Here is a 19,283-nt window from a genome sequence, read left to right as displayed (position 1 = left end):
GGGTGTGTCTGGGGCAGGGAAGTGCACTGAGCTGGAGAAAACTCCACACACTAATGATTCTTTAGATGGTGAGAGTCGATGAGTTCAGTAGCTCTACAGGAGTTGTAAGAACCTGTCCTTATCATCATATAACTTAAGAGCAGCTGACCACAGGACTGACAAGTACACATAAATCAACCATGCCCTGAAAATCCCAGACTGGTTTGTGTGTGAAGGGACCTTAAACTCCTCCAGCTCCAACCCCTGCCCTGGGCAGGGACCCCTTCCACTGGAGCAGCTTGCTCCAAGCCCCTGTGTCCAACCTGGCCTTGAGCACTGCCAGGGATGGGGCAGCCACAGCTTCTCTGGGCACCCTGTGCCAGCGCCTCAGCACCCTCACAGAGCTTCTGCCTAAGAGCTCATCACAGTCTCCCCTCGGGCAGGTTAAAGCCATTCCCCTTGGCCTGGCCCTACAGGCCCTTGTCCCAAGCCCCTCTCCAGGTTTCCTGCAGCCCCTTTAGGCACTGGAGCTGCTCTAAGGTCTCCCCTTCAGGAGCCTTCTCTTCTCCAGGCTGCCCCAGCCCAGCTCTCTCAGCCTGGCTCCAGAGCAGAGTTGCTCCAGCCCTCACAGCTTCTCCTTGGCCTCCTCTGGACTCGCTCCAGCAGCTCCACATCCCTCTTGTGCTGTTGCCCCAGAGCTGGATCTGGACTGCAGGGGGGGAAATCTCACCAGAGCTGTGTAGAGGGGGAGTCACCTCCCTCCATGTTATATGTGCAGTCACACTATGTTATTAGAAGTCAAGAGTGACCTAGATAAAACCTGCAAATTCCTTCTACACTTTCAGAAACTCAGCCTTTCTTGGGCAAGACCTTAAATTATCAGATTAAAGAGGAAAACATACAAAAGAACATCATATCCCCACCTACGACGCCTTTAGATTAGTACACGTTGAAGTGCATCAGAACACGGAAGTGAGAGGAAAAGAGCAACGCTTCTGAAAACAACAGGAATGATTCCCACGGGCATATTATTAGCAAGCCAGCTCTGAATCCCAGACCTACTTACAAGGATAAGGAACCTTGAACCACGGAGCTACCAACAGCACTCCCCGGCGTGCATCTGTGCGAGCGTAGAAGCCGTACTTGGAGCTGTCAGGAGGAAAGACGTCTGTCACAGTGAAGATGAAGCAAAGCAACCACGACACCAAAATAGCTAAGATAATCTGTGAAAGAGAAGGGGGAAAAAGGAGCTGTTTACTATCATTGGCAATATTCATCAACAGCAAACAGCTCCTGCAGAGAATATCTATTACACACATATCCCAGTATGCTCTTAAGTGATATTTAAGTCTGAACAAGCAGTTAATCCTGTAACAGATCCATGAGGTGGTTCCCCCTGCCCCCTAACAAAGGTGCTGTTGCAAAAGCTTTCGAATTAGAGCAAGCCTGTCTCTTTGCTAACAAATGGGAAAGTCTCCAAATGGGCACTTAACCAAACCAGTGAATTAGGCTCAATTTTACCAGAGAACTAAAGAGAAGCCTTTCACATGGGGCACCATGTCTTGCTTTCATAAAACTAGAAGATAATGATCTCACCATCCCTTTTTGGAGGGCTCAGTTTAGGCTTTCACTGCATGCATAAACATACTTTCTTCTCTATCCCCTTCCCTCCCTTCTTCATCACTTCAATGACTCCCCTTCATCTTCATCGCTTCAATGACTCTTCATGAGGGTCAGAGACCAGAATGGGATCTGCAAGACTACAGCAAGAGGCTACTTCCTGTGACGAAGCACAGTATCACAGAGTGGTTTAGGTTGGGATCTTAAAGCTCATTCAGTTCCAATCCCCTGCCATGGGCAGGGATACCTTCCACCAGAGCAGGCTGCTCCAAGCCCTGGGCAACCTGGCCTTGAACACTGCCAGGGATGGAGCATTGATGTTAATGAGACATCTATATATATAAATACATCAAATCTACAGATATAAATGAACCATTCACTTAACTTTCTCGTAAGTCCATTTAAGCTTTTCTCTCACCTTTATGATTTCATTGCTAAGAAAAACCAATAACCCACCCCAAACACGAACCAGTTTCTTTTGCCACCTGAAGACCAAGTTCAGCTACTCACAGGGAACATCTTGAAGAGCTGCAGCCTGTATGCTGTCCATCCCTTCTTGGATTTGTAAATGGGTAAAGGAAACTTGACATTTCTGGCATATTGAGAAAACAACAATACTAGGAAAATAGTCCTGAGAAAAAAAGGAGAAGGAGGGTGGGACAAGAGAGACACCTCATTAGCACCGATGTATTCAGAATCCTTCCCAGCACAAACCTGTTCAGGCTCTTCAGACACCTGAAGACATCTGAAATTCAGCACAAAGCTGAACTGATACATTTTAAATAGATCACTATTCCACAAAAGCCAAACCAATGTAATTTGTACTCTAAAGTGCTGCAAAACTAGCCAGCAGCAAACAGGGAAATGAAGCAGCTAAAGATCTTCAGAGCAAAGAGCTATGCTGTGCTGCTGCCTTCTTTAGGCTCAAACTGTCTGGCCAGGTTTGCTCCTCATACGAAGCTCAAAGGCTCCTGCTCCAAATGGGAAGAACCTGGAAAACTGGAGGCCAGTGTAAAAGAATTTCTACACTTCCAACAGTTGCATAAAGCTCCAAAGCACTTGAAAACCTCCTGTCAAGGGAAATTCTCTTCAATTCTTCATAATCCCTATTTCTTATTTTGTATACATATCTTTCACTAAGCAGCTGTAAATTAAGCAGAATCGAGCCCCAAACCCCAAGAATCCATTCAACTGCAGTTGAGTAACCCAATTTATCACGGCTTTTAGAAGCCTCAAGCATCATGCATTCCCCCCTCATCAAAACTAAGCTCCTCTACGTGCTAACAATTAACACAACTCCACAGCTAAAATAAGTACCCACTGCAATGAAAACTACAAGCCCAGGGGAGGTTGCTCAATTCTGAAGCAGCCAAACCCCGGTTCTGCTAGAAAAAGGCCACACAAAGAGTCAAACTGTCTGAAGCAGCAAAGCTGTTCTGAAATCTGAGATTAAGTTTTTATCAGCTGACTTAAAAAGAAGAAGGAGGTGGATGTTAAACCTCCCTTTTCTGTCCCAGATCAGGTTCAGACTGTAAGAAACAAACCCAGCTTTATTCTCCCTCAGGCTCCAGGAACAAAGAGCTCAGCAGAAAGGGTGGCATTTATAACCCTGACTCAAGTGATAAAGGCACCTTTTCCTCGCATTCAGGGAACATGCTGGCATCTCTCCCGACGTCCATTACAGAAAGATGGGCTCCATGCCCTGAGAGCATCCCTGAGGATTGGGGGGGATGTATATTGATTTATTTAGTACAGAGTGGTAAGGAATGTAATAATATTACATTATTTTATCATAGAATGGTTTGGATTGAAGGGAGTTTAAAGCTCATCCAGTTCCAAGCCCCTGCCACGGGCAGGGACACCTTCCACTGGACCAGGTTGCTCAAATAGAGTTGGAAATAATCATTTAAATAATAAATCGAAGTGTTTTCAATCCTATTATCTTGGCTACACATCAGGGGGGTTCTGTGAAACATCAAATCCTGAAATTCCCAAACAAACAGGTCTGTTCAGCAGAGATCCAGGCAAAGCCTGATTCAGGAATAACTTCCCTCTCCACACATCATGATGTGATGCGGTTTAGGGATGAAATTACTTCAGCTTGGCACCTGCAAGAACAAGCAAGGCCAGAGAACTGTTTGGGAACCTGAGAGTCATGTCAAACAGCATCTGCAGCCAATAGAGGAGAGCAGCCCTGCCACGGGGATTATTCTGCTACAGCAAATAGCAACACAGCATTTTTATCTCTGCAGAACAGTCAAGACAATCTCAAGTGCCACATCTTGTAGAAATCAAGTTACTTTTGAGTGGCTCTAGATGGCCGTGGAGTTATTTTGAACACTCTAAGTGCACATTTGTGTGTGACAGAAGCCAGAATCACTTATTGAGTGGGTCGTATTTCAGTCCTGTTCCAAAATGGATATATTTTTTCCATCTGAAAAACGTCAGCTTTAATTACACGTTTCCATGTCTAATCCACCCAAGGTCTGGTTGATTGATTTAACATGAGGCCCAACTTACATTGAATTTGTTTGACAGGAAAAGAAAATGTTTCTTTGGGTCAGCTGCTTAACAGAGTAGAGTTACAAAAATATTCATGATGCTGACATGCAAGAGAAAAGAGAATTAAAGAGCCCTTCTAACCATAGGCTGCACTTATAGCATACTTTACATGTTCAAAGCACTGTGCAAACACATTTGTGAGACGAGAACCTGATCTCATCAAGTCATTCCTCCTGCTTCCAGAGCCAGCACAAAGTTGGTCACTACACACTGAATATAGCAACTGCTTCAGCCAACATCCTTCTCTTTAAAAGGTGGTTTCCCTCCTTATGTGATTCAAACAGCACCTCACAGGAAGCTTTTGTCTTCTCTTCATCTCATTCTTCTCAATTATTCCCTTTCATACCACTAATCTTAATTCTTTAATCTCCCTGACATCTATACCTACAGAAGCACATGCATCATGCCCTAAATTCACCCTAAGAGCCCTTTTGTCTACTAAGGAGAAATCTCTCTTTTTAGGCTTCCTGGACTGGTGATCATAGAAATAGATGTGCTCTGCCATCATACACACTTCTCTTGGCTATACATAAGCAAACCAGAATAAGGACAAATGGGCTCTTACTACTGATGGTATTTGCTTGCTGCTGCTGAACAAGAAACATTCACAATAGCAGCATAAAAGTAGAAATACAAATCGGTCACTGACCTCCCTCGTGCTTTGCTGCATGGTCTTTTCTCTAGCACTGATGAGACCTAGCCAAGGGCTCCCAGAACTATTGTTTTATAAAACTCCCTGCTCTTACACCTCACTTTCAGCTATTTTCCTTTCCTGCCTCCTCAAGATGCTGCTGTCCTTATTCCCAAATTGCCAGCTGACCCTGTCCAGACCCGCATGGATTCCTCCATACAGGATTTCTCCATGCTGGGATCACTGCAACGCTACCTTGGGCAGCTGAGCTGTTCCCTGCCACTCCAGGATTCCTGCACGACAATTTACCAACTGGGACCTAAGCCAAGAAGCCCCAGGAGTACTTACAACATAGCGATACCCCAGTGTTTGCCTGCTCTTTCTCCAGCAGCTTGGAAACCAGAGAGGCCGATGAGAGCAACAGTGGGTGTGATGGTCAGAGGTCCAATGTATCGTAACAGGGCGCCAGGAAGGCCAAGCAAACCGATCACCACTTCTATCAAGGAGGACATGATAATAGCACCTTGGATCTGAACACACAAGAAGGGGAAAGAGACAGCTCAGTCACATCTTACAAGCAAAGCCCAAACATCTCTTTTTTTCTGCTCTGGATTACAAACTGCAGTTAAAAGAATTCAGTGACACAGAAGAACTCAGCCAATTCTTTTCGTCATAAAACAGCTCATTAGGTTTAAGTGACTTATTGCTTAAGCATAACACTTATGGTTTTCTCCACAAAACTATTACACAGCAGACCAGTGGGCCAGTCTGGTAGTTGTGTGGATAGCACATGACACTGTCAGACAGGAGACCTGGGTTCCAGGCTAACCTTTAAGCTTTCAGATCGAACCGGCAAGGGTTGCTGGCGCCACGGAGGTGATGCTCCTAGCTCCTAGGGGCAGAGTGTATGCTGCATTGTTCACAAGTGCTCCTTAGAAGCTGGGATAGAGCAGCGTTGTGGTCTCAGGAGACTGTCAGCCCTCTTGGCTGCAGGGCTCTTGGCAGGATGTAGCTATGGTTTGAACATGGGGAAGAGAGAGGGGTTGTTTTTAATTAAGAAAAAGGTTTGCAGCCCAAAGCAACGGGATGGGAGATAAATTCCATGACACACGCCTTAATTTGGACTACTCTATCTACCACTCTAAGTGGGATGCCTGGGCACAACCTCCATCCTGGGCTCTGCAGAGCATGACGAGGTTCAGACTGCACTGCTGCGAGTGGAGAAGGAGTTGGATCTATTTCAGCAAGTCTCTTGGGAGAACCAACACCTTATCAGAATAGTCTCCAACTTAAGACACTTAGGGATGAACCAGATTTGCTAGCTGCACAGTTACCTTCCATGGGACAGCCTACTGAACAGTGACAGCAGGCAAGTGGTCTGGTAGCAGCTGAACTGCTGCCAGTGAGCACAAACTGCAAAGAGAATTCATCTCACTTGTGCATTTGTCTGAGCATCTTTTGGAATGTGGGAACTAGCTCCTTGTATTTGCTGTCCAGCAATGAACAAGTGGAAAAGATGAAGGCTTCCAGGAAATGAGTAAAGGGATATATTCAAATGAAAATCACAGTGAAAGAAGAAATCATCAACTAAAAGATGAGAACACGCAGATGGTTAGGTGAGAACTTAACTGGAATTGGACAGATCAACAGCTAAAGGCTACTCCTACATTACCTCTCGTATTCTGGGATACCAGATGTGCTCAGTGTGAAGCAGTTCTGTTGTTCCATTTGTAACTGTTAGATCTTACAAAAAGAAGAGAAGAAAACACAGGGATTTATTCCTTGGCCACTCTGACATCACATCATACAAAATAAATCTCTCCTTAAGCTGTGTCTGACAAGCGAGCCTTGATTTACACAGGATAAAAGTTCTGCAAGGCTACAAATCAAGTAGGAACGTGCTTACAATCCCCAAGAGCTAACCACTAATTTTATCCACTGTCCCGAAGTGGAAAAAACATCACAACTTTCCCAAAGAAAGGACAATTAGGGATTCCTTTCCCACTCCACTAAACAGATGAATGGAGAATTACTCAACTGCACACAAGGAATCAAGCACTCCAATGTCTCTTGTTCACCCATTCAGGTCACCCACTTCCTGATGAACTGACCCATGGTAACAACCCCATCTGACACCCTTGGAAGGTTAAAAGGTTCAACAGCAAGATGCAGCAAAGGCTCCTTTTGAAAAGCTGAAGTAGTGGAACAAACGGCTTTGCCATCAAAAGTTATCAGGCAGCATTTGCTTTCAACAAGGTTTGTATAAGGATACGGGCACATTTTGGGGCACAGAAACCTCCAACACACTTACTAAAGAACACCACACTTTACCTCTCAGGCACTGAAAACCCTGGGCTACTTCCCACTAGCTAAATCTGACTCCCCAGCGAGAAACTGTGAATGCCCAAAGCTAAGTTTCTATAGGAAAAAACAGCAGGAAAACTAACTAGATGGCCATAAGTGAATTAAAAGAGATGTATAAACATGTAAATAATACCAATATACATGACTAGAGCATCAAAAGATCCCCTAGGAAGAACTTTGGTTAGAAGCAAGCAGCCTTCTCTATACTCTTGTCTCACACTGCCCACAGCTTTACTACTGAATAGCCATTCCCCATTAAAATAACAGAGCTATTTCCACTTCAGTGTTCCGACCTAAGCTAAAACAAAAGCCCCTTCCCAAACAGTTCTACTGCACATCTGCACTCCGAATAAACTTAAAACCTTTCAGGGTCATGATGGTAGCAGAGGAAAAGTTAAAATGAACATCCAAATATTGCCAAATCTTGCTCAGAAAACCCTAAAGGTGTGAGTTAAATAGGTTAAAATAGCGGTCTTAAGCCAATGCTGAAAATTCCTACTATTCAGCTTAAAAGCACTTGACTGGACTCACTGTATCCTAATGCCATAAAAGAACATTTACAGAGTCCTGCCTTTATCTATGTTGTTAACAAAAGAACTGTTTCATGCTATTGCTAGATTGTCTCTTGTGAGCATTTTTTGTATTATCCCCCCCCCACAATTCCACAAGGGCATTTTTAGGAATTTTATTCCACAGCACAGAAGTTTTAACATTGTTAAAGGAGAGCATGTTTCACATTCCATGCGCATTACTTTCAGTTTCTGTATCAAAAGGTTCGGCAGTCGCACTAGATATGATCTGGGTCATTCGTCACTTAAACCTGAACAAGCATAAACGACAATTACCTGTGTTATTACACTTCCACTTCTCCAGGGACAGTATTGCTCTAGCAGGTGCTAAGAATGCAAAAGCACTCGCTTGAAACAAGGGTAACCTGGTGGAAAGGGAAAGAAGAGACACTGACATTTCTCGCTGTTATGGTCCTGTGTCAGGGTATCAGTTACAATTGGGGGTTACTCATCCTCAAAACCATCCTTTGTTGGCGGTTCTTACAAATGTGATGTATGAGAGCTTCTTATTAAAAAGAGCAGCCACAGAAATGACATACTAAGATTTCACAAACCCAAGTCCTGACAGAAGACACTACACGCATGAAGTTAATACAACACTGTAACAGCGTATTACCAGCACGTAGGTACCAGACCCTGGCTGGGTTTGACTCAGCAGCACAAGGATACAGATGCACAGGCTGATGTAAGTACCAGCCCCAGTGCTGAACATGCAGCTTTTACCATCCTGCCACATCAGAAAAGCTCTTTAATAGGACAGTATGCAGTCTGCATATTCAATGCCTTCCCTCTGCATGACTTGGAGTGCAGTCATTTATACATTCATCTTTAAGTGTATGTGTAAATAACTATTAGATTGATAAGAGCTGATTAGATGTTCCAGGTGGCTACCAACAATAAACACAAAGGCTGCAAGAATTTCAAGATGACATTCTTAGCATTGGTGGTTACACTTCCCAAAAGGTTTAAGATTTAAAGAGCATCTACCAGCACCAACTACGTATTCATTGAATCAGCTTGCATAACATCACAAATATCCTGCTGTTACTTAACTCCAAAGATGCACTTTGAACTAGTCTATAAATACTGTCATTAATGGGTTGCAATAAGATTCTCTTTAATAGCAGATCTCAAACTCTTAAGACATGAAACGCTTAATTGCTCCTAAGGCTCTAGTTACTGCTCCGTGTTTATGGCTGGTTTACAGTCGCAATGAAGTGCCTCAACGCCAGGGCAAACACTAGTAAAGGAGAAAGAACTAACTGTAGTAGCTTAAGATAAAGATCAGAAAAGGCACAGAGAAGGAAAAAAACAACTATGGGGGGAAAAAAATCCCATACAAGCTTAACACAGAAAAGATCAAACCAGACGTGTGTTACTAACAGTGGTTGTAAAGTTAACAGGCAGGGAGCTAAAACAGTTGAACTACCACTAGAAAGGAGTTTGAGCAATGTAAAAAGCTACCCTATCTACGACAAATGGTGAAAACTGCCTTAGAAAGTCCAACTTCATCAAATTAAAGAAAACAAAGCTTTCTCTTTAGTGAGGAACCAGTTGGTAGCTACAAGTGAATGATTCACCTTATTTTTCAAGGTTCATTGAGCAAAGCCAGCAAGCTGGTGCCCATGGCAAAATATGCAATACCTGCTAGAAGCTGTTATTCCTCTGACCACCTACACAGTCCTCTGTCCCCCTCCTAATGATTTTGTAAATATACATTGCAAACACATTCCCCGGTGATGAAGTCAGTTGTACTGAGTGACTGGGTCCAGACTGTGAGGTCTGTAACTCATGAAATACCCTGCACACATATTGAGTCATAAGATCTGGGCAGTTGTGGCTCACTCAACCTTTATATGAGGGTGATGAATGTCCTGCAGGCTGATGAATGCAGATGATGGCACTGCCTGAGAGCTCCATCCTGAATGCCCCATCCCTGGCGGTGCTCAAGGCCAGGTTGGATGGGGCTTGGAGCAAGCTGCTCTAGTGGAAGGTGTCCCTGCCCATGGCAGGGGTTGGAGCTGGGGGAGCTTTAAGGTCCCTTCCAACCTTCTTTAAAATCATCCAACCAAGATCAGGCTCTTTCTGAAGAGACAGTGGCAGCTTGGATCATGACTTAGGAATTCCATTTCCCATTGCTAAGGCAGGCATTTATTACTAGCTGGGTAAAGGACCACCAAGCTTATGACTGGGATATCACTTTAATTTCATGTCTATAAATTATGAAGCTGTTCATTTTTGGCACCAGCCCTTGTGAAGACAGAGCTTTTTATGCAGTTAAAGCCATCTGGAAATGTCTTTTCATTATCTGAACGTGTCACCCAGATGTAGGAATGTTCAATGTCATGCTGGTCACAGCAACAAACCTGAACTCTTCAGGTATATTCAGGGTGTATTTGAGGGATAGTAAAGCTATATGTGACTGTCTCAGTCATAGTAATGACTCTGAATCCTTGCCAGATCTTTTGGCTTATTACATCACCTACCAAATAGCTTGAATTCCTAAACTCAGTATGGGTACCAAACCAACTCCACCTCACAACTGAGCTCAATCCATCTTTAAGGACCTTTAAACCATGGAATTTGACCTTCTGAAACCCTCGTGGCTTTATTTGCTGAAATACTTAGCAGTTGACAGACTTGCCAATAAATACTTCAAAATCTCATTCAGACAACATCACTGCTAGATCCCATTCCCAGCCTTACATAAAACTCGAATCACATGTTAAAGAGTTATAAAACCATGGAAATTTTCTCCTTAAACACACATTCACTTATTTTAAGACCCAAACCCAATGGCCTCTTCAGTAGCTGCATCAGGACTTCACAGTACAAGTGGAAGTGACTGGATAAAACCCCCAAGACAACAAAACCACCACATCACAGACTGCAGAGGTGGGATTATACAGAAGGAACAGTGGATTTCAAACTGATGGGACCACACTGGTTTCTGCAAGAGCCCCAGATCACTTTGTAGTAAGTAATAAAGAGCCCAAGATTAGTTAGAGGGGGTGAAAACCAACCAAAATGTGACAAACTTGAGTTTTGTGAAGAAATACAAGTGTCAGGAAGCATAAAAACTGAGGTTTTTCTGCTAAATTTGAGGCAGAAGGAGAAAACTGGTAGAAGTCCAGGCAAACAAAGCACCTTTGAGTTCATCTCCACCCACAGCTCTGCACTTTTAAACTGCATGAGTTTAATCTTCAGTAAATCCAGGGAGGAGACACTTAGAGCTGAACAATGAAAGTCCTTATCTTCCAGCTCCTGCCTAAGTCAACAAGCCCTCAATTCCCTACATACAGCACAAAGGGATGGGGTAAGAAGAATACATCACTCCCATTGAAAGAGAGGTTCAGACCACCAAAGGGCACGACTGTGCTCTTCCGCCTCCTTTCAGATGAGGTACTTGAACATTTACTGTTATAGAGTAAGGCAAACTGCCCTGTGAGCACACACAGAGAGCCAAGCAGGCAGAAACTAGGATGATTAACTGCAGGTAGTCTTGACTAAAGAGATATTGGGAGGGAAAATCTTCTCTTTCAGCTATTTTCATGATGCTGTTTTGTCGTCAGAATAAACTTTGCATATAAAACAGCAGTGATTAAGTAACAAAAAAAATTAAGGGTTTTTTCAAAGGACAAAAAGCACAGAAAAGCTCAATAAAGTGAACTAAAAGAGCAACCGAAGATTGCATTAGAAAACCTGAAACCTATGGAAAAATTTTAGATGAAAAGCTGATCCACAATTTCAAGTGTTCTACCATGGGCTTGGCTGTCTGCACCCTACAGAGGCTTTTCCACCCAAAGATTCTGCTTCTTACCTAAATCTTTAAAAATAGGAGGGAAAGGGGGGGTGTTTGCCATTGAATCCCACACTGGGTTGGGTTAGAAGGGACCTTAAAGCTCATTCAGTTCCAATCCCTGCCATGGGCAAGGACCCCTTCCACTGGAGCAGCTTGCTCCAAGCCCCTGTGTCCAACCTGGCCTTGAGCACTGCCAGGGATGGGGCAGCCACAGCTTCTCTGGGCACCCTGTGCCAGCGCCTCAGCACCCTCACAGGGAAGAGCTTCTGCCTAAGAGCTCATCACAGTCTCCCCTCTGGCAGGTTCAAGCCATTCCCCTTGGCCTGTCCCTACATCCCTTGTCCATTTTCTATTGGAACTCAAGATTTCAGCTCACATTGTACAACTAAATGACCCATGAATCATTGAAGTAACTATATGAGGGCATACCCTTAAATATGCCCTTTTTTCTGGTTTTAGTTATCACCCTTGTTTTATTCAAGAAGATGCAGAAATCACTTAAAGGTTTTAGCTATTGCCGGTTCTCACGGGCAGTGTCAACAACAGTTGAAGTGAATATGTCAAACACCTCTCAGTGCCTATTGCAGAACGTGAGTTTTCAAAGAAGCATTTATCCTCATGTTCATAAAAAACTTACAACATCCTGCTCCTTCCCACACCAGCTTTTTACAAGTATTTGCTAACATCTGCACTGGTCTCTTGTATCTTCCTAAGGAGAGCAGACACAAGAAGAAGCACAGGCGTCACTGTAAAGCTACACTTCCATGTGTGTTTCCAACTGAAGGATCATGACCTGCATCTCAGAGCAAATAAAAACGAAGGAGTTGCTTGTGTTGGAAGGTAACAGACACTCGGGTCAGAGAATTAAAGCTCCTCTCATTAGTTTTCATTCCCTTTTTCATTTGACAAGCCCTTTATAGAAACAAGCACACAAATTGCTGTAGCACTAATCACAGCAGTCTAAATATTGGCACGATTACAGTAGCACTCAAGAAACCAGTACAAATATCAAACTTGGTTCCTCTTCACCAAGGTGTATGAAGTTTTCCTTTCCCCCAGAAACACCTCTACTTTCTCTGTCCTCATAAATTCCCCTCCATAATCCTTCCCTCTCCCTGCTGTATTTTCTTACCCTTGGAATGCCTTCTCTGATTTCAGATTCACCTTTTTTTGGGAGCAGCTTTCCAAACACTTTCCCTAACTGCCCTGTATTTGACCTGTTACCTTGGGTTTCACGTGTATCCTTTAAAAATAGATTACCTCCCTCTTGGATCTTGGCTAGCATCCTGGAATTCCCAACAGATATCTAGTCTTATCACCATCTCAACACCTAGACACAAGTCCAGAGTCTCACCTGCACCCAAAAGTTGTTTGCAGCAATGTAGTGATGCCCACACAGAAGAAAATGGTCCCAATCAACTGGCTGGTAGCCCACTGGTCAAATCCAACACACATGGCATCAGCTAGCAGAAAGGGCACTGCTATAGTTCCACTGAAGCATGTCAAGTAATGCTGTGAAGAGAAAAAGGGGTTGGTAATACTGCAGCCAATCACAGAATCAGTCAGGTTGGAAAAGAGCTTGAAGATCATCATCAACCATTACCAGCACTGCCAAGGCCACCACTAACCCATGGCACTCAGGGCCTTGTCTACAGAGTATTAAGAAGTAAATACACTTATGACCACCTTTTCTTTTGCTGCGGCTATTTCTGCTCCTGAATGAGCCAGCAAGGCTCTTACTTCCTGCTCCTAAGCATTTCTTCAAATATTTTCCTTCTATGCTGAGCTACCACTGGCCTGTTGCTAACAATGCTACTGCGATAGGATGAACTAGGTTGTTTGAATGGCTACTGCTCTTGAGGAGGAGGTATCTAGGTAACTGCACTGCAAACAGCTTCTAACTCAGAAAAGCAGATAAATAACTTCATTCACTTTCAGCCATGTGAAAATAACATCAGCTTACAAATGAACTTAAGGGCACACGCAAACTAGGATGCAAATAAGCTCCCAAGTACCAGAAACTAAGTACTTGTTACTGCTTCTTCAATTCAAATACATTACTACTTCAATTCAAATACATTAACTCTTCTTCAATTCAAATACCTTACTATTTCTTCAATTCAAACAACATGAAGCAAGCAAAAACCAAGAAATCACCACATTCAACGAAAGTAAAAATATAATCCCCATAGAATCCCTTCTGTGTGCCCTTGAGGAATGGCAGAAATAAAAAGGATGTTTTGGAATGTATTTGTTTGGAGATCTCAACATACTTTACAGATATTAACAAATTCTCAGCATTCCTTTGGGACAGATATTGTTACTATTCATGAAAGAAAGGAGATGAAAGAGCTGTTCTGCTTCAGACAAGTGTGTGGCTAAGCTGGTAGTAGGGTCCAGCTCACCACCACAGTCCTACTCCTTGCAGGAATGCCATGCTTCCACTCCAAGGAGTACAGAACTTGCCTGGCTTGTCTAGTAGTGAGCCTACAGGTCCAGGGTGATGCTATCAAGCTTGCAGAATCGAAATGACTACAGCAGCAGCTTTAGTAGTCAAGATCTCAGAATTAAGCCATTCTCTCTCTCTCCATCTTTAGTTCCAGAGGTACCAAATGTCACTTTCTGAAGCTTACCACTTTGCATTTGCTCCCTTATTTACTAACAGCAGCTTAGAAGATTAAATGTATGAATCTCACAAAAGCATATGCAGCAAACAATAATATGGATCAGTATCAACACAGTAATCTTAGTTTCTGCTGAAGGTGATCACCCACTATCTTAACACTTCCTTCAGACAAGTGAGAGTGGGGGAAGAATAAAGTTATCACATATACAAATGCAATGAGCTACACAGAAAACACTAAGCAAGCTCTAAAAGTCACAGAGGGAAAATTACAGCTGGTTTATAACATACCTGTAACCCCAAAAATATGCAGAGATACCAGGGAGGGACGTCTTCGATAGTGTAAATCATGTCAGTTCTCTGGGCATCTAAACTGCCGCTGCTGTCCAGTGTCTCTGCCAAAGAGCTCTGTTTGACAGGGAGGGTGAAGAAGTGGATTAGTGTTACCTATGAGTAAACTGAATGGGAACTGTCAGGCAATTCCCAGATACTCCAAAACTGGTGTAATAGTCACAAGCAATGCTGATGTGTGATGTTTTTCAAGCCTTTACCTATGGCTTCTTCTCATCTCCAGCTGTAGCTACTGAACTTGTACCAAACACATTCACTTCTCTCAGCCAGCCCCTGACGATTTACACTAACACAACTGTTCATTTATGATATATCCAATCCGGCAGCCAAAAGGTGCCCCAAAAATGGGATTGTCATGACAGAACTGTCCATTAAAGTCAAAAAGGAAGAATGAGAACTAAGCAGAAGAGTCAGCAATAGCAATTTGCAGAGCAGAATGGCTATCCTTGCATAAGAGACCAAAATCACAGGCAAGACAGTTCCTCACTCCAATAATTGCTTCCCCACTTAATTCTTACTCAATTCCAGCCCTGGTTAACCTTTTTGAGCCACAGGATTTATTAGTTTTGCTTCCACCCCGCACTGAAGCAGGGAAGAAAACACTGCTCATTATAACTAAATACATCCATGGTCAATTCCTATTAGTCAAGAGGACTGCCTCCTAACCTACAGGAATTTAAGTGAGACCACATTCCAGCCTAGCATGCACCCTCATTTGCAGGGAGCTAAGAGACAACTGACCACACATATACACGCAGCAGAATCCCTGCAGCTTCTCCATTAAACCAAGATTGAGCTCAATTGATCCTTCTTCATGACTAAGTGGAACCATTTCGTTCCAACTCTCTGGTTTGGAAATTCCTGAGGATGAAAACACAATGCTCCAAAGCTCCAACACTACCACCAAAAGCAGAAGGAAGCCTCATTTCAGCTTAACTAACCCAAAAATACCTTATATAACTACGGTCCTGACCTAATCCACACTAGAACATAAAAACCTCCTGTGAAGCAGCCTTACACAAGGATAGGGAACTTGGCCAGACTTGTGACTTTGCCTCAAGAGGTCTTTCCTCCTTCAAAAATCACAACACATCCACGGATTGTGCTTAGATAATCTCCCTTTGGTTCATCTTCTCCAAGGTCAGGGAAGCCAAACTGAGCCAGGGCATTTCCTTCTTATCTCAGGTTTCTGTTAGTAAAACAAATGCCACTGGGTTCATTCCAATTCAGGGAGTGCAAGTGACTGCATCACTATGGAAAGGTTGAGGGTATTCACAGTGGAAAAGCAAAATACAGCAAAACTAGTACCAGAACACACTTTCAAACAGCATCAAGCACTGAGCAAGCTCCTCACCAAGGTGAGTTTAAATAAGGTACAAGTCCTAAATGGAGGAATAAGGAAGTGGTTCACTGCACAACTCATCTTGCCAACTTGCAGCACTGATGTCTGTCTTTACTCAGTCAGTGAAGGAATGACACTCTCCTGACCTGACTCTCTAAACACTGACAAAGGAAAAGAATCAGGAACTTGAGTTTTAGAGCTTCACCTCATACTGGAGGGTGAGCACTGAGCAACCTGCATGCACCTTGTCTCTAACTGGAACTTGGGAAAACACCTGCATATCCTCATGCATCCCAACCGCAACACCAGGCTGGTCAAGAGACTGAAAAATCACAGAATCCAGACTGGTTTAGGTTGGAAGGGACCTCAAAGCTCATCCAGTTCCAACCCCCTACCACAGGCAGGGACACCTTCCACTAGAGCAGCTTGCTCCAAGCCCCTGGGTCCAACCTGGCCTTGAACACAGATAATGGCTAAAGGGAACTAACATGAAAGAGACCAAGACTAAACAGTGAGGAATTGGAGAGCTCAGGTGAGGTCTGGCTCTGACTGCTGTGGGTAAGTCACTGGGTAGTCATTGGCCCTCTCATATCTTCAGCATGTGCCTGCTGGTTTAATGTACTGCTGGTACTTGCCAAGTATGCCATAGGGAACTGCTAGGAACAAACTGCACCTTCTTGAGGGAGATACCAATCAGAGACTAATTCTTTTTAACTGGCCAAGGGTGGGACAACACAAAAAGGAATAAAAAGCACAGAATAAGTATAAACAGGGGGAGCATCCGTTTGTGAGTCAATGTAAGCACTGGGCATCCTCCAGCAATTCAATACATTTTGGTTCTCTTTGTTAAAGGCTTTTTAATCAAGGTCTTTCATTTGCCTTTCTGGTGAATGATCTCTTGAGAGGAATGGAAAGCCACAAAGATGCTTCATGTACACACTTATTTGAAGTGAAAAGCAGGAGGTTTGCCCAGATTACCAGAAATACTATCTTAATAGATGGGGCTTTAACTGCTGCAGCCCCTCCTTCCACTCTTCATTCATTCTAAGCCACAGCAAAGCTTTAACTCAAGCAGATTTGGTTGATTAAAAGCTCGTGGTCTCTTTAAGGTGAATTATCAACAGTCATTTATCGTTCTGTTCACATGGATCAAGTGGAAGGGAGAGAAACATGGTGAAAACAGGCCATGAAGACACGCTTCAACGTCTACAGATCGCTTATCTTGGTTGCACAACTTCATCCCAGCACCTTTTGCTCAAGGCTTTTTATCAGATTGTTTCTCTCCACGCTAGTCTGAGCGTGCTCCAAGGAGCAGCCACCACAGACAGTTGCCAAAATGTGCCCATGAGAGTATCAGCATGATCAAGGTGGTAGCAGGGAGTACCTGAGACGTACAGGCAGACCATCCCTAACCGTGCATGAAAGCACGCTGTGGCATTCCTAACATTCTTTGGAAATACAATTTGGTCAAGTTGAGGCTTTTTGGAGATAAGGCTTAACCACAAAGCCAAGCAGATACAGAAAGGTGCTGTTCAGATTTACTGAAATCCTTTCATTTTAAACAGCAGCGCAGATTCACACCATAGCTACTTGGAAGGATGTTATTGAACAGGCTTGGGGAATGATGGAATGGAGAAAAAACCTGGAAAAATCACAACCGCATTGAATCATGGAATCAACCACGTTGGAAGAGAACTTTAAGCTCATCCAGTCCAACCATTCCCAGCACTGCCAAGGCCACCTCTAACCCATGGCACTGAGGCCTCGTCTCCACAGTGTGTGAACACTTGCAGGGCCGGTGCCTGCAGTCCTGCCCTGGGCGGCCTGTTCCAGTGCCTGAGCACCCTCTGTGGAAGGAACTGTTCCTCAGCTCCATCTAAACCTGCCCTGGTGCAGCTTGAGGCCGGTTCCTCTTGTCCCATCCCTTGTTCTTTGGGAGAAGAGCCTGCCTCACCTCACTACATCCTCCTGTCAGGCAGCTGTAGAGAGGGTTATGGTCCCCCTTGAGCCTTCTCTTCTCCAGACTAAACAACCCCAGTTCCCTTTGAGGCCTCAACTGGGTTGTTGATCCTGAATGATCTAAGATACAATCATCAATATCCTAAGGAAAAACGTTCCAGGGTGTTTAGGAATGACCTGAAATCCATTCATAAAGCTGTCACTCTATGATAATAAGCAGCCCCCTACTTGGAAAGAGGACTAGAAAAAATATGTTTATGAGATTGGAGCTTGGAGGAAAGAGAATGAGAGAGCTTCTGCTTTTGAAGGCGCTCAATACTACCAGTTTGACTAAATGCAGAAGTAGTTAAGGACTGAAGAACAGCACAGAATGACCTTACCGTGGAAATCATGCAAAAGGCCAATGGAAATGAAATCAGAAAACTGCCTGTTACAGATTTTGGTGCCAGGTCAAAGTGCTTCTAACATCTGCTGAGTCACCCCCTGTGTTCTGCAACCAAAATGTGTGACCAGAAGAGTCACAAGGACACAGCTCCCCCAAGCCTGATCTGAATCTGCAAGTCAGCATGGCTGATGGGAGAAAGGAAATCTCTCAGCCCAGTAAAACCAGTGTGGACAAATAAGAGAACTGAGAAAGCAAGAATGAGTTCTCACCTAGAAGGAAAGCACTACGTACCTTCTCTGCTATGCCATTTTCTGTAGTATAGATGGCCATCAGCTCGGTGTCTTCTGTATCCTGGTCACCGCTGGATGTTGCTCCACCATTTATCACAACCTTAGAAATAAAACAACAGGAAAAAGAAACACAAGGTCTTCAAATGAACATTCTGTTTGGGATCCCACCTCAGGTCACTCCGTTTTCTCTCCTGGTACTTGCCATCTTCTCACAAACCATTACAAGCATGGCAAGCAATCATTTATATTCCTAGACATGCTATAGACAGGCATCACATACAGCTCCCCAAAGCCTGGACAGTGTCCACTGAGGGTGGGAAGGAACCATCAGGAGACTGATGGGAAGAGTTCTTAAGAGGCAGATGTGCACAACAGAACTATATAACAGAAAACCTGAATAAGAAAAAGACAACGAATGTTTCCTTGTTGTCTCCTCCTCTTAAACAGATCAGGACATAACCAGGGGCTGGTGAATTCTGCAGTAGGACAGTCAACAGTGGGACAGGGCTACAGCATTGGTGGATGAGGGAAGAGCGACTGATGCCATCTATCTGGATTTCTGCAAGGTATCTGATGACACTGTCCTTCACAATACCCTTGCCTCTAAACTGAAGACACATGGACTTGATGGATGCACCACTTGGCGGAGAAGGAATTGGCTGAATGGTCACACTCAAAGAGCTGCAGTTGATGGCTCGATGTCAAAGTGGAAATCAGTGATGAGTGGTGTTCCTCAGGGGTTGGTGTTGGGACTGGAGCCATTTAATATCTTTGTGAGTGACATGGACATGGGATTGAGCACGATC

The 19,283-nt window shown here is 43.9% G+C and overlaps 1 protein-coding gene across 2 annotated transcripts in view; it reads right to left on the bottom strand.

Annotated features, from left to right (window-relative positions):
* SLC23A2 (solute carrier family 23 member 2) overlaps positions 1-19,283 on the bottom strand; it is a 57,766-nt gene that overhangs the window by 13,707 nt on the left and 24,776 nt on the right. For both annotated transcript variants that reach the window (XM_065659081.1, XM_065659082.1), the window contains exons 3-10: positions 18,479-18,577; positions 14,442-14,558; positions 12,882-13,039; positions 8,002-8,090; positions 6,465-6,535; positions 5,141-5,322; positions 2,110-2,230; positions 1,046-1,202 (exon numbers count right to left, since the gene is read on the bottom strand). In XM_065659081.1, the coding sequence (XP_065515153.1) occupies positions 1,046-1,202; positions 2,110-2,230; positions 5,141-5,322; positions 6,465-6,535; positions 8,002-8,090; positions 12,882-13,039; positions 14,442-14,558; positions 18,479-18,577 (994 nt within the window). The remainder of the gene's footprint in view (positions 1-1,045; positions 1,203-2,109; positions 2,231-5,140; positions 5,323-6,464; positions 6,536-8,001; positions 8,091-12,881; positions 13,040-14,441; positions 14,559-18,478; positions 18,578-19,283) is intronic.

This window comes from Lathamus discolor, chromosome 22 (assembly GCF_037157495.1).
Source record: "Lathamus discolor isolate bLatDis1 chromosome 22, bLatDis1.hap1, whole genome shotgun sequence".
Classification (NCBI taxonomy): Eukaryota; Metazoa; Chordata; class Aves; order Psittaciformes; family Psittacidae; genus Lathamus; species Lathamus discolor.
This window is presented reverse-complemented; position numbering and strand designations above follow the sequence as displayed.